We start from the raw sequence: 15,017 nt of genomic DNA on the forward strand, positions 1-15,017 counted from the left end.
CTCTTCTTGACTACCCTCCTCATCCCATCTCCTTGAGGCGGTCTGGGCCCATACTGAGCCCCACAGAGACTCTAAAGAGGTGCAAAACACCAAGTCCTCAATGTAGCGCTGCTGGCTGTGTCTCTGCAAGGCGGGCAGGTGGTTACTGTCCCTCCCAAGGGACATTAGTGGGCAACAGGGTGGTCGCCCCGGGGTGGGCAGAATGTGCTGGGCAAAAACTGTTATCTCCCCTACAGGTGTGACTGGAAAACTGGGATGAATTTGGAGGAGGTTGAAGGGGTCTGAGGGAGGTCGGATGGTGGTGATGCACAGGAAGCAGGCTTGGGATGAGGACTTCAGGCTGAAAAGAGACCACAGAGGGTCTTGTCCCAAAAATTAGCATTTGTGGGGTGAGGGATGGCTCTTCCCATGTTCTTAAAACAGCACAGACGGAGGGGGACACCCAGAGAACTCTCAGAGCAACCCCACCATGTGCAACACCACCGGGCCCCCAAATAGCACGATATTTATTTTGTTTTGTTTTGTTTTGTTTTGTTTTAATCTTTACTTTCATGGTTTCTGCTGTTTGTTGACTTTGTGACCAACCACGGCGGGCGTTCCTGTCCCTTCCCGCAGGCCCTGGTGCAGTGCACGACGGGAACAACGGCGCGTGGCGGCGAAGCGGCTGCGCGTGGCTGCTGCTCCTCCCGCTTGCCCACCTCGCCCGCCACTTTTGACCCGAGAGCCGGCCCGCGGAGTAGCGGCGGCGACGACCACGGCCAGCGAGTGCAAGCAGAAAGGAGAGGAAGAAAAGAAGAAGAAAGTGTTCACCGTTTCCGAAAATAATCATAAGAATTGAGAGAGTATCCGGCCAGGCCACCTGGGGGAGGGGGAGAGAGGAAAAACATGCAAAAAAAAAAAAAAAAAACCCACAACGGGAATTTGGAATGGAGAGAAAAGGGAAAAAATTAATAATCCAAGGCTTCCTGCTGAAGATGCAAGCGACTGAGTCTTTTTCTTTTCACCCTATTATTTTTTTTTTTTGTCCCCTGCCACTTTTTCCCCTGTTTTCACCATTCTCTGCCACGGGCCAGCACACAGGATGGATGGGGCCATCAGAGTGTGGCACTTGTCCCCTGCCCTGTCCCCTTCACTGCTGCTGCCCGCCTGCTCCCTCCCGTAGGACTTTCCATCCAGACACACTGGTTTTCTCCTTTGCCAAGATTTCCCCGTCTTCTCATGGACTGTGCCGCCATTTGTGTTTCAGAATATATATACATATATATATATCTCCATGTATACATATATATATGTATAGATATATAGATCTTCAACAGTTACCACACCACCACAAAAGGAAAGGGAAGAAGGAGACCGGCGTCGAGCCACGCTTTCATCGTACCATCCGCGGACATCGTGAATGATAAGGGATTCTGAGTCATGGTTAATTTTATTAATTGTATTTTCTGATACGAGCCTAGAACTCTTAGTTCCTAAAAAACAGAAATGCAAAAAAAAAAGAGGGGGAAAAAAAGGAAAAAAAAAGAGGAAAAAACCAATCCAAGAGAGGGGGAGCAAGTGGAGAGAAGTTTGTTTGCCGAGGAGACGACCAGCCAAGGAGGTTTGTGAGCCCGGCGAGAAGCAGGAGGAGGAGGAGTCCTGTGCTGAAATACCCCCAAAACTGGCCCAAAAGCGGTCGTCTGGACAGTTCCTGCCGAGGGCACAGACGACACGTTGAGGTGGAGGGAGATACTGAATCTTTTTATGGGATATATATATACAGTATATATAAATATACATATATATATATATATAATTTTCTTTTTTGTTAGAGTTCTAGCCACAGTTCCCAGCAGGGTCCTTCCGCTGCCATTACTGCATGCTGTATATGGAGTTAGGTGTGTATCGGTTCTCAACGAGACAAGTGTCTCGGTCCACACATCCCTGAACCCCCTCGCCTTTCCACCCTCGGGTCACTGGGGACAAAGGGTCACAGGGGACCGGGGCCCCTCTCTGTCGCTTTTTGCCGCGTGGCCCTGGCCTTTTCGCGGCGGAATAAAGCGAGCTGAGGGACAGAGGGAGATCTATATAGCTCAGTTTTATATTTTTATATATATATATATATATATGTATGTATATGTGTGTGTGTGCGTATGCGTGTGTGTGTGTATATATATATATATATATATATATATATATAATAAAACCATGAAAGAATTTAGAAAAAGAGGACGAAGCAACCGGCCCCTGCCGAGGTGCAGGACCTGTTGCCTCGCCATCCATTTCAGCGGGGGTTTCTCCTGCAATTGGTTTTCCTCCTTCAATTTCCTTTCCTTCCCTGTGGCCGGCGGCGGGGGGCACGCGGGGGGCCCGGGCGCGGGCAGGCAGGCGGCGAGGGGGCTCTCTCTGCCTATCCATTAAAACGATTGTTCCATGTGGCCGCTCCGTCTGGTTGTGGTGCTCATTGCCGCGGGGGCCAGGGCCACTCCGCGTTCTCCCCTTGCGCCACCAGGAATGGGGAGGGATGCTGGAGGGGGAGTGGCAGATGGGAGCACCAAGTCATCACAATGGGCCAGGAGAGCTTTGGAAAGATGGACCTCACGGCTCAGCCCAGCAGGAATGCTGTCACAGGTAAGGCTTTGGTTAGTAGATGGAGTGTGAGGCACAGCCTGATTTCCCTGCTCAGGACCCCACTCAGTGCCCCTAAGCTCACCTGTGGCTCTCTAGCCCAGCTGCACAGCATTGCAGGGGATGTTTTTGGAGCAGAAGTGAATCCTGCATGGGAAGGAGGGACAGAGTGATGTGAGGTGGGTGCAGGGAACAGGGTCCCCACCCAGTGCTGCATACAGGCAAAGCACAGCAGGATTGTTTGGGTGTAGGTGCATTTTGCTGTCCATGGAGCCTTGTCTCCATCAGTGTCTTGGTTTTTGGTGATGCTGGAAGATCGCTTAGTGAGTTTGGTCCTCAGCCTCAACTGTAGCCTCCATGGTGCCAGTTTCTTCAGGTCACCTGACACATTTGCAGGATCAGAAGCTGGTTGCTGTTGATGGCATCACAGTTTTGTGTGAGCATTTTTTATTTCTTGACCCTATGAAGGAGACATGAAGAAGGAGGATGGGAAGGTGTTGTTTTGAGGTGGGACAGCAGTGTCCAGGTGATACCGACATTGGGTAAAGGAAAAACCATGCTCAGGCTTTGTGGCACATCCAAGTAAGGGACAGGGTACTGAGGGTGTGGGGACAGGACAGCTGGGGGCAGGTAGCAGGGTCAGGATGGCAGAGATGTGTTGGTGTTGGGTCTTTATGCAGCTCCTGCAACTCCCAGGTTGGACCAGCCAGCCACAGTAGAGCAAACCTGGTAGGAGGGGAAATGCCCAGATGCTTGGGGGTAATGGGGAGGGATCCAGGGATAGGTATGGAGGTAACAGGGCTCTCTCCCTCACCTCCTCTCTGTAATTGTAACTTTTTTGGTGTTCTAGGTGAGAGATCAAGGAGTGTCCAGTGCCAAGCTAGCAGACAAAGAGGAAGTTAAAGAGAGAGAGGCGGCTCGATGGATGCATTTATGTAATAATTTATTGACATAGGTAAGGGTGTCTCTTGGTGCGGGGGAGGGATGGAGGTCATGGTCTGAAATATGCCCTCCCTCCCCCTGGATGTAGCAGCTGAGGTTCTTGTCCTGAGGAACAAGTTGGGCGTTGCTGAGGGCCATGGAGAAACATCCCTCCCAAGGCAGGAAAAGGAGATGGAGGATATCACAGATAAGGCAGAGTGGGTCTGCATTGCCTCCTCCTCCTGCTCTGTGATGGGGACAGTGCAGACGAGGCATCAGGATGTGCCATGAGCATGAGCATTTGGGCATCTGTAGGTATTCACTCTAGTGGAGGCACATCCAGCACTGGGTATCAGGCAGAACTGGCATGGGAAGATGGGAAATATTAGGGAAGCACAGATTATGGTGAGATCCCCAGGGGCCACATGCAAGAGGTGAGTGTTGCTTTGTGGCACCCGTAGTTACATGAAATCAACTCCCTGATGGGTTGGGAGTTTTTGGAAGAGGTTCAAAGCAGAAAGTCTCCCATGGCAGTCACCAATGCTTGATTCACTGCAGGTGACATTGAGGAAAGTGGGCCAGGTGACACATCCCTCCCAGATCCCTTCCCTCAGGAGGCTGGTGAGTTTTGGGAAGCACTTACCTGTCTGCTGGGATCACTCGAGGGGGACAGCAAGATGTTCCTGATGTGCAAAGTCAGATCAGCTTATAGCAGAGCTGGGATGGAGCTGTGTACTTGTTGTGGGGTTCAGAGACAAACTCTTGGGACTGGGCTTTTCATTCCCCCATTGGGGAAGACGAAGGGAGGTCTCAAAGTGAGCAAGATTCTGATGGGTCTGTCACAGTCCCACTGCCCACAGTCTCCTGGCAGCAGGTCTCACACTAGAAGAGCTTGTGGAATGTTTTCTCCTGGTTGATGGTGTGAAAAGGTGAGGTATCCCCTGGGAGTGATGGGCAGAGTCTACTGAGATTACAGCCATGTAAGGGAGACGCTGGAGGTCACAGGTCTTCTGCTCCTGGTCTTCAAGGGTTTTATATTTTGATGAAGACATTTGGTCTGTGTCACACACTGCCAGATCATGACAGGAGCAAACCTTGGGAGGGCATTGTCTTCAGAGGCGTCCCTTCATGGGGGCAGGTTTAGTTGTCAGAGTGAGCGTTGTTGCGAGATGATGGAAGGGATACTGGGAATGTCTCAGTCATGGAAAAGAGGCCCCGGATCATGCTGCTTCCATGGTGAGTAGGTGAGTGATGAGAACTAAGACAGTCCTTACCCTGCAGGACCTCCGTCAACAGGTGCGTGCTCATCGCTCATCAGCAGACAGAGGTGGGCAGGAGCCGAGACTCACTGCTGGATTCCCAGGGGAGATGCATGGATGGGGTGAAGGGTGGCCCAAACAGCAGCAGGCCCCCAGCTGTGGGGCTTCAGGCATCACTGTCACAGGGGATGATCAAAAGAGCGTCCAGCCAAGTGCTGGGTGGGACCCCAGGAGCGGCAGAGGTCCCAGGCACTCAGGAGCCCTCCCAGCTCAGCTCAGCAGGTGCCCAGCACCGCATCCCTTCCCTGGGGTGTGCGGGACCCCTGAAGCAAAGCCCCGAAGGTACAAAGTTCGTCAAACTTTATTGATACACTGCACAATCACAACCATCTCTTATTCTTGCCGAATTAGAAAAGGTTACAACTACAATGTAACATGCACAAATCTCAGGTAGTATAGCCACCCTTGGAATACAATGATCGACAGAAACTCAAGACCGGCCATCACGGCCGTCAGCAGGAGAGACCCAAGAGCCACACTGCCCCCGCCCTGGGCACCCGGCCACCTCCCGGGCATCCAAACATGGAGAGCAGTGGTCACAAATGGGTCTGCCACCCGGCAGAGCTGCGGCGGGGCCGGCCTCAGACAGCCAACACGTTCCTCACAATGGCACGTTACATGGCACGAGAAAGTCAAATGCCGTCCCGGCAGGGTACAGGGGAGCCCACCCGACCCAGGGACAAGGATGGGATGGGGGCAGCCCTGGCACCAGGCCCGCCAGCCTCAGTGTGCGTCGTGGCATCTCGTCGCCGCCACTCTCTGACTTGCCATGGCCTCTTGCCCTGTGACTCTGCAGCATTTCCACTGTGGGGACAGAGAAATTTGGGGCTGACCAAGGAAAGGGTGGGGTGGCAGCGGAAAGTGGTTGTGGGGCAGTGCGGAGCAGTAAAGGCATCAGGGCAAGGTGTCTCCTGTACCCACGGTATTTTGGAGCGGGCATGTGGGGAGGGATGTGCTGTGCTGGCTGAAGGCAGTGTCATCCCCACACGATAAACATGCCCGGGGCCATGGGATAGGACCCAGATTGCTGACAGTGCCACCTTTCTTGGATGCCAGTGGAGGAGCAGAGCAGCACCGCAGGGACCGCAGGACGCGGACTCACCCAGTCAGTACCGGATCCCGTCCACCAGGTAAGCCAGCGCCTCAGGCCAGCGCTGGGGCAGCCCCTGCCTGGGGCCAGGCGTTTTTTGTCAATCAGCTGTGGTACGTGTTGGACATCCAGGATGGGCAGACAGGAGCATCCATGGAGATTTTGTAGCAAGTCCTGGGCAGCCCATTGAGAACAGGGATGAGGATGGGCACGGCTGCATAGAGGACACGGTGGTGGCCCATCATGGCCTCTGGCTCAGGGTGGTTTTTCCATCTTGTGTGCTGAAGGCTGGCACCCCAGCTTCCTTGCAGCCACAGAAAGCAGGTTTGGGCAGCAGCAGAGTTTGCAGGGGGAAGACAGCGTGTGCGTGGCCTTTGTTCTTAAGTCATCTCACTTATGGAGGGAGAAGGAAGGGACAAGGCACGGGGAGGTGCTGGGTCAGGACAGGGGACACTCTATGTGCTTGCTCAGTGCCTTGCTGTCGAGTCTCCCTGTCGCAGCAATAGGCTCTGGTGCCACTCTTGACTTTTCAGGAGCAGGATGGGAATGTCCATCCCCACACTGTGGCATCAAAGCATTCCTGGGTGGCCATGGAGTGACAAGAAGGCTCAGGGCTGCCACAATGTACCAGGCAATGGGGTCCATGGTGCACGAGGCTATCAGGAGCACAATTCCATATGCAGGGAGATGGCATGGCTACTGCCACCATGGGTGGCAGCTCCCAGGGTGGCTAGAATAAGCAGAGAGGGCAGAGTCTGGGTGTGTCTAGTTTGGTGTCACAGGCAAGTTGCAGCAGGGAGCATTGGAGCCATCCTTGTCCCTGCTGTGCCAGCACAGCAAATTGACAGAGCCCAGGCTTCCTCCACAGGGTCAGACACATCAGACTTTCCTCAGGCAGGGACACGTGATGAGCATGAGACAAGGCAGAGTGAGGACATTGCAGCTCAGGGCCCCATGAGGGGCAGAGATACAGACGGTCATGAACGTCAGAGCTGTAGCAAAAGGGCCTTGTCAGCTGGTGTTTCGATCTGTTGTACAGAGCCTCTGCCCCACGCTGCTGATGCTGTGCTTTTGATGTGCAGGTTGGAAAGTGCTTGGAAAACAAGCCCAGAGAAACCTCCCCAAAAAGTGCTGGCAGAGCATCAGGGTGAGAGCCATGGGGCAGCCCCTGCCATCAGGGGGGCAGCAGCAGAGTGGGCAGAGATCTGGAGCAAGGAGTGAGGGCCTGGCTGTCCGATGCAGCAAGAAGCCTCTAGTCTCTAGGAGGGCCGGTGGCAGTCCCCAGGGCTCACATTCCTGAGAGAGCAGCCTCGTGTCCTCAGGAAGGTGAGTGAGGGGGTTTTAGTGGGAAGCATAGGGGAGCGATGTCAGCTGGAATAGAGTAGTGGGAAGTGCATGACCCTGCTTGTGTTGGGTGACCCTCTCCCAAAGGGCCAGAGAGCATCCTGTCAGGAGCAGAGGCAGGTGATGGGGGCCTGGCGACATCGGGGTGCTTAGGGAGGAGCTTTGGCGACGAGAACTGACATTCAGGACCGAGAGGGCTGAAGGCAGAGCCAGGAGGCTTCAGCCTTGGGGTCTTTTTGGGCATAGGCGGCTTAGTGAGACGACGAGACGGACATCCCGGTGAAGGCTCTGGGCAGCACCCGCCCCGACGGCTCCGTGCCCCCGGCGTTGGAGATGAGGCAGCCACAGGGTGCACCGTCCGTGCCGGGCCACATCCCCGGGGCGATGGTGGCGGGTGACAGTCTGGTGGCACGTGGTGGGGTCTGTACAGCGTAACCGGCGGCGAGAACGATCCCGGCACGTGGGAGACGGGGCCATCCTCGGACGCTCGGCACCGCCGCCCGTCCTCCGGTGCATCGCCCGTCCGATGGAGAGGAGTCCCCGGGCGGCGCAGCAGCCGAGCCCGCGGCGGGGGAGAGGTGCGGCGAGGCCTCCCGGGACCCTCCGCTCCCTTATCAAAAGTCGAGAAGGAGGCGAGCAAGGAGGGTGGCCCAGAGGCAAAGGCCAGCAGCCACCCGGGACGCTGCGTTGCCGCCATCGTGCACCGCTCCGGGCCCTGTATGGAGGAGAGAGGAGAAAGACAAAGGAGAGCATTAGGGCCAGCTCTGAGATGGTCAGATAGAACAAAGGGAACCCACCTCGGCATTGTCCCTGCAGTTCCCCTTCACATTCCATCCCTAAGCTGACCAGGGTGTTCTGTTCCCCCTTGGAGGGGTGGTGGATTTGTGCATTATTTGGACATTGTAAGTGTTGAGGAGGAGGTGAGGAGGTTTGCAAAGAGCTTGAGGAACACTTAAGGGAGGCACAGTCCTTGTATGAGGAGGAGGAGGAGGATGCCCTGGGCAGGTGTCAGTCCAGCCCCACCATGCTTGAAGTTGCCCTCCTTGGGGATGCAAACAAACATGTGAGAGCCATCAGGACCAGGGGCCTTGGTGCTCTGGAGTGTCACAACTCATGACTGGTGACAATGGATTGCTGGCTCAGGAAATGGCATTGTCCAGATGTGGATTCTCAGGTATGCAGGAGCATTTTGGGGTGCTGGGGCAGGCAGGTCAGGCAGGGTGGAGGCTGGTCATCTGATTACACCTCTGGAGTGAAGATTTGTTGGGGTTTTTTGTTAGGGCTGTTATTTGGACTGCAGGGCACACAGCGGGGCAGTCAGGGAGGGATGAGACAGCTGGGCAGAGTGAAGGAAGCAGAGGCAGCCACCACACACTCTGCCACAGGGCCATGGATCTGTCTGCACTCCCCACGGCCATGGAGAGGCATCTGGGGAAGTCACAGGTCTGAGTCCCAGTGCTGGCGTTCTGAAAGGGAAGAAATGGAAAAAGAAGTGCTCAGCTGTCTTAGCATCAAAACTCAGGGCATGGACAAAGTGTGAAGTTAATGGGATTCTTACGCATTTGTGGATATGCTCTCAGGCCTGCAGTCACCTGGAATGGGCTCATCATAGAATCACAAAATGGTTTGGGTTGGAAGGGATCGTAAAAACCATTTTGTCCCACCCCTTGCCATGGGCCAGGAACCCTTCCATTATCTCAGGTTGCTTCAAGCCCTGTCTAACCTCACCTTGGACACTTCCAGGAATGGGGCACCCCCAGCTTTTCTAGGCAACCTGTGCCAGGGCCTCACCACTCTCAAAATGAAGAATTTTTTCCCCAGTATCTAAACTCATCCTCTTTCAGTTTAAACCCATTCCCCCTTGTCCATGCCCTTATCAAAGCGGCTTCCCCACATCTCCTGTAGCCCCTTCCAACCCAAATCATTCTGTGATTCTATGAAATCATATCCAGGTACAATAATTTCCTCAGGATGGTGTTATTCCATATCTTTATCTACTGATTTTTTTGTGAGCATTTATCTTAATTCAGGAAGAGGCAAAGGAGAGTCTGAGATGTTAAATCCAAGCGCTGCCAGGAGGTGAAGGAAATGATGGGAAGATTGAGTGATGAGCGAGAAGCTGTGTCATGCCCATGCTCAAACAAAATTGATTATAAGAGCACATGATCATCCAAGAGGGGTAGAGCTGCTATGCCATAATCAGATATTTCCTTGCTGAATAGACCCTGTGAAATGAAAAGTGGAAACCCACATTTGTTAGGGGCAGGTATAACCTTTGCAGGTAGAATAGAAAGGGCTTCTTATCTTGGCTTCTCTCAGACCTGTTACTGCTCCCTCTTCTTGGTTTTGACCCCTCAAACCAATGGCAGCAGCTCAGCACATCATCCAAAATCATTAAAATAGTGAAAATTTCTTCAGATTTAATACTAGGTGCTGATTAGCCTTAAACTTTTCTGTATTTACACCTGTCCAAACACTGCTAAATTGGTGCTTTTCTCTAGCATCTCTATAGATGTGGATTTTAATGTGTGACTAATTCTTATCACTATTTTCTAGTTCACAGTTCTGCACTGGTTATTGGCTTTGATTTAATGACACTTTTAGAAATTTCATAATCTATCCTAAAGCAATTGCATTGTGGTTGAGTTGGAAAGCTCCCAGATAAATAAGTCACCTAATACAGAGAGGAAATAAAACTAAAAAAGCTGGGTCATTACTAGAAAAAAATAAATATTTTCTCTTAAATTTATTCTTTATTCTTTTCTGTGGAAGAACACATTCTGGTATCAGACAGCTTGGCCTTGTAAAGATTGTAAAGATACTGTACAGAAGAGACAAGAATAAAGATACAGGGACAAAATAAAGTAGTAATTAGATACGATCACAAAATCAGGGCAGATGGCTCATTTTATCACAGGCTGCCTGTGACTCCTGTGTGTTCTCTGAACTGTCACTCTCTATGGGAAAAGGACAGCTCCCACTGGGACAGGGAGAGAACTCAACTGAGGCTCATCCCAGCAAATATTTTGGTTTTGCTTTGCTCAAACCCCAGTGCCTGGGCACTGTGGTGTGAGTGCACCTGGACTCTGGCTGCCCCTTACTCAGCTTATTTATTATTGCAGTTATTTATTATTGCTTGCTTTTAGTTTTCTTCCTCTTGATTTATTTTGTGTTCACTTTTCTGGCTATTTTCTTCCTTTCCTGGCTATTTCCTTCCTTCTCCTTGAGGCAACCTTAGATTTTTTGAGACCTTGATTTGAGTACAGATGGCAAGGTTGGGATTTGGTTTCTCTCCTAAGATCATCAGTAAAAAGGTCAGAAGGAATCAGGGGGTCTATGGTGAATGGTTTTTCTTAGCCTGTATTGGAGGCACTCTCAGCTCCAGTGTGAACCATGGGAATAGCACAAATGCTTACAGAGCTAAGCAGTCCCTTCACATGCACCAAAAAAAAAAAAAAAAAAAAAAAAATTCCCTTTAATTTTCTGCCTTCTTTCTGTCCAGGACAGAAGTCTCATTCCTTCCACTTCACTCCTCCCAATTTGTTGCAGCATTTACCTTTCTCCAGGTGAGATACAGACACATGGAGATGAAGGATTTAGAATGTGTCTCTTGCTGCTTTTCATTTTCAGGACTCAGGAGAAACGGGAAGGGAACATGCCCATGCTCAGGGTGCTGCTGGAGCCTCTCTTTCCTAGAGGGCTCGGGAAAAGACAACAGCTCCTCTCTGCTTCTCATGGTCTGCAACAGCAGCTAATGGGGAAAGTCAATGCAATTCTTCCTGTCTGAGGACAGGAATAACTGGAAAAAGTCTGGGGGACCTACTTGGGGGAGTCCAGTAAGTCATGTCTGAGAGTAGAGGTACCTACAGTAAGTCTTGGCAAGCTCCTTGGGATGAGATTTTTCCTGATATTTTCCCTCAGGTAGCTGCATAGTCCTTCAAGGCCTGTCCCTGCTCATTGAAAGGGGGGTTGGACTAAATGACCTTTAAAAGGTCCCTTCCAACTCAAATTATGGTTCTAAGAAGACTCCAACAGGGATGTTCACCCCTGTGATTGAACAGCCACCCAGCCCAGAGCAAGGAACAAAATGTGGTGGCTTCTTGCACACAAAAAGGAGACACAAGTTGAGCAAGATCTAAGGCTCGCCACAGACACAGACCCTGGAACACTCTGGTAATGTGAGCAGTGACTGTAGGTAAGCATTTTATAGCATGGTATAATATATGGATAATTTACAGCATCTAATAGCAAAGTCGGCAATTGGCATTTCATGAAATAGTTAAGAGAAAACACAGAGTAAGTACCAAACACAGGAAGAGAACTGCACACATGAAATGTAGGGACCAAGTGGAAATAAAAGTGTAAAATAAAAAAAAATACATGTATAGTAGGTAGAGAATAGGTGTTACCCCACAGGGTAACAGGGAATGTGATGGGAAAAACCTAGCAAAACAAAACAACTCAGTGAAGAGGAGGGAGCTGTCCCTCATCCCTTCACAGGAAGATGGAGAAGAAGAGAAAACTGATAAATACTGAGGAAAAAGAAGGCATCCCACTTCAGCTCTGGCTTAATTCACCAAGACATAAAGGAAGTTCTTCCCCCTCACCTCCCAAGCTGCCCAAACCACAGTGCCATGGCACAACCTCTGCCCCCCCATGAAAGTGCTCCCATTTGAGACTCACAGCTAATTTAGGCTAAGTTTATTAAAGACTAATTATTTACCTGTGTGTTGATGATGATTAAATCTTAACCCTGGGTGACGTGTCATGTTAATGATTTTCTAATAAAGCCTGGTTTAAAGTTTCAAACTGTGTTGGTATCTTTGAAACATCTCACCAGATCTGCAGCTGCAGAAGGTAAAGGTCAGTATGGACAGAGGGACACAGAGATACAGGGGTTCCAGGCAGAAGAGATGGAGCTACATCTCTCAGGATCTACATCTTCTCCCAAAAAAGCTGAATGCAGACAGATCAAGAGGGGCAGGTGCCCACAGGACAGGGGCGAGATGGAATTTGGAGGCACAGCTGGGGCCAGGGGCAGAGGGAAGGGCCAGGGAGCCTGGCACAAGCAACTCTGGTGACAAGGGAGCTGGAAGTCAGCAGGCAAGCTGGGGTGAGGGTGGGACTGACACAACACCGGCACCATGGCAGGCAGGAGTGACACAGCAACAGCACACGGGGTTCCCGGGTGTGAAATGGAGCAGAAGGAGTCGTGACAGGGACACAGACTCAGGTCCAAGCTCTGGTGTCACTGATGGAGCTGGTGACCTCAAATACTGGAACAAGAAAAATGGCTGAACTCAGCAAAGCCCAGCATGGTCCTCAGAGTGGAATGCAACCTCAGATAATCCCACGTTAATTGGATGACCTCAAGTAACCCTAATGACCTAAAGTAACCCCAAAATGCCCTGTCAAGAGTGAGCTTGACCTCTAGTAACCCAAATGAGAATAAGTTTGACCTCTAGTAAACCAAATGACCTCTAGTAACCCCAAATAGTAACTGGCTGACTTCAAGTAACCCCCAATGACCTCTAGTAACCCCCCAGTGATCTCCAGTAACCTCAAATTGCTCTGGACAGAGCAAGTTTGACCTCTGGTAACCCCAAACATGAACTAGTTGACCTCAAGTAACCTCCCAATGACCTCTAGTAGCCCAAATGACCTATAGTAACCCCAAATATTAACTGGCTAACCTCAAGTAATGACCTCAAGTAACCTCAAAGTGCTCTGGACAGAACAAGTTTGACCCCTAGTAACCCAAATGACCTATTGTAACCCAAATGACCTATAGTAACCCCAAATATTAATTGGCTGACCTCAAGTAGCCTCAAATTGCTCTGGACAGAACAAGTTTGACCTGTGGAAACACAAATTATCTACAGTAACCCCAAATGTTAATTGATTGAGCCAAAGTAACCCAATGATGTAAAGTAACCATAAATTATTCTACAGAAATTGTCCCACGTAACCTCAAATGCTAATTAGATGACCAAATAACCTCAATTAACCCCAAGAGTTAGCCCGTTCCAGCTCTCCTGGAGCTCCTTTAGGTACTGGGAGGGATTCAAGTCTCCCCAGATTCTCCTCTCCTCCAGGTGAAGAGTCCCAGCTCTCCCAGCCTGGCTCCAGAGAAGAGTTGCCATTTCCTGAGGGGCATTTGGAGCAGAAGATGCTGAGGGGATGGATGGCTCAGTCCAGAGTCATGAGGCACCAGCACAGCCACTCCCAGCACCAGCCACCTGATCCCACCCAGAACATCGCCACAGCATAATCCACTCAATTAACAGGAAAAAAATAATTTTATTGTTGACCAGAGAGAATGGAAGCCTTTCTAATTCCCCACCCAACAGTGCTCTGTCCCCTCCACTGCTTCCAGCAGGGCTGGCTGTGGCACCATGGCATAACAGTGTGTGACCACCAATCCCTGGGCTGTCCACCAGCACATTCCTGAAGCAAAATAAAGCTGGGGACTGCAATTCCCCAGACTGGCAGCAACTTCGGAGCTTACACATCTCAGCCTTTTTGTGGGGTACTAATAATGGCAGGTGGCAACTTGAAGAATGATGAAATGAGGTGTGAGCTGCTCCTTTGACCCAAAAAGCATTGCTGGTGGCAGACACAAAAGAGCACTTGGACAGATTCACCTGCCCTTCAAAGCTCCTGTAATGCACAAAAGTAGATGTGGGGTAATTACTTTCTCTCCTGTACAAAAGACCTGGTTCAGATATTTATACTCCCTGAATACAGCACTGCCTCCTTCTCCTCTCCTTACTAATTTCCACTCCTAATATCTCCTAGTTTTGTCAGATTACTGGTTTGTGTGAACAAATAAACACAGAAAATCACTGCAATCACAGACACTCCACAGCAATAGGTAAACAGAGTAAAGATGCTATTTCTTACTTTTTTTTTTGTTTTTGTTTTTGCATATATTTTATTGATTCACTTTTTGCAAAATTCAAATATTTGTAGTGAGGCTCTGGCACAGGTTGCCCAGAAAAGCTGTGGCTGCCCCTGGATCCCTGGAAGTGTCCCAGGCCAGGCTGGACAGGGCTTGGAGCACTCTGGGATAGTGGAAGGTGTCCCTGCCCATGGCAGGGGGTGGGACTGGATGAGCTTTAAGGTCCCTTCCAACCCAAATAATTCTGTGATTCTGTGACTTGTTTTTTAAGTGTTTTAAGTCAAGCAGTCTTTAAATATTGAATCAGGGCTCTTATTCTTAAAGACATAATTGCTTTCCCTTGCTTTTATGTATTTAGTCTGAAGCTGCTGATTCTTAAGAGAGTGCACAATAAAGCATGAAAAGATTTTATCTCTCCATAGAATAATTGGTTTAAATCACATCTACCACTTGGTATTTTAACTTATTTTCAGTTAACTCACCCAATCATCAATCAAAAAGATTACATACTAGAAATGAGACCCTGAACACTGGAAAAAATGCAGATGGCATCTTTTATAAAACAGCTACATCTCTCTTTATTCCAATAGCTCTTCAATGGAAAGGACCAATAAAAGGTCCCAGAGCTCCCAATTTGGAAAGGGAGTTTGGGGGAATTTCCCTTGGTGACTGAGGGACACGCTGTACTTGAAAGTGATATAAAGATCCAGGTTTGGGTGGGGTTTTTTTCCCCTATCTCCATATATAAATAGCAAGTACAAAGTGCAACATGCTCATCAAAAAGTGAACCCAGACATGAAATCTTTAAATAAAAGAATTAGCAGATTTCCAACCA

The 15,017-nt window shown here is 50.1% G+C and overlaps 2 protein-coding genes across 18 annotated transcripts in view; one reads left to right on the plus strand and one right to left on the minus strand.

Moving 5' to 3' along the window:
- LOC110468166 (protein CEPU-1) overlaps window positions 1-2,417 on the plus strand; it is a 360,951-nt gene extending 358,534 nt beyond the window's left edge. For all 12 annotated transcript variants that reach the window (XM_021525799.4, XM_085560176.1, XM_077787990.2 and 9 more), the window contains one exon: window positions 616-2,417. In XM_021525799.4, the coding sequence (XP_021381474.1) occupies window positions 616-716 (101 nt within the window). In that variant the 3' untranslated portion in view covers window positions 717-2,417. The remainder of the gene's footprint in view (window positions 1-615) is intronic.
- Window positions 2,418-3,533: 1,116 nt separating this feature from the next.
- The window catches only part of LOC110468167 (opioid-binding protein/cell adhesion molecule homolog), a 297,306-nt gene continuing 285,822 nt past the window's right edge, over window positions 3,534-15,017 (minus strand). For 5 of the 6 annotated variants that reach the window (XM_085560180.1, XM_021525802.4, XM_021525803.4 and 2 more), the window contains one exon: window positions 5,131-7,996. In XM_085560180.1, coding sequence (XP_085416306.1) covers window positions 7,896-7,996 — 101 coding nt within the window. In that variant the 3' untranslated portion in view covers window positions 5,131-7,895. Of the gene's footprint in view, window positions 7,997-15,017 lie in introns of all 6 variants that reach the window. The other variant, XM_077787996.2, reaches the window with a different exon arrangement.

The sequence above is a fragment of the Lonchura striata genome, chromosome 24 (genome assembly GCF_050655825.1).
Source record: "Lonchura striata isolate lonStrDom1 chromosome 24, ASM5065582v1, whole genome shotgun sequence".
Classification (NCBI taxonomy): Eukaryota; Metazoa; Chordata; class Aves; order Passeriformes; family Estrildidae; genus Lonchura; species Lonchura striata.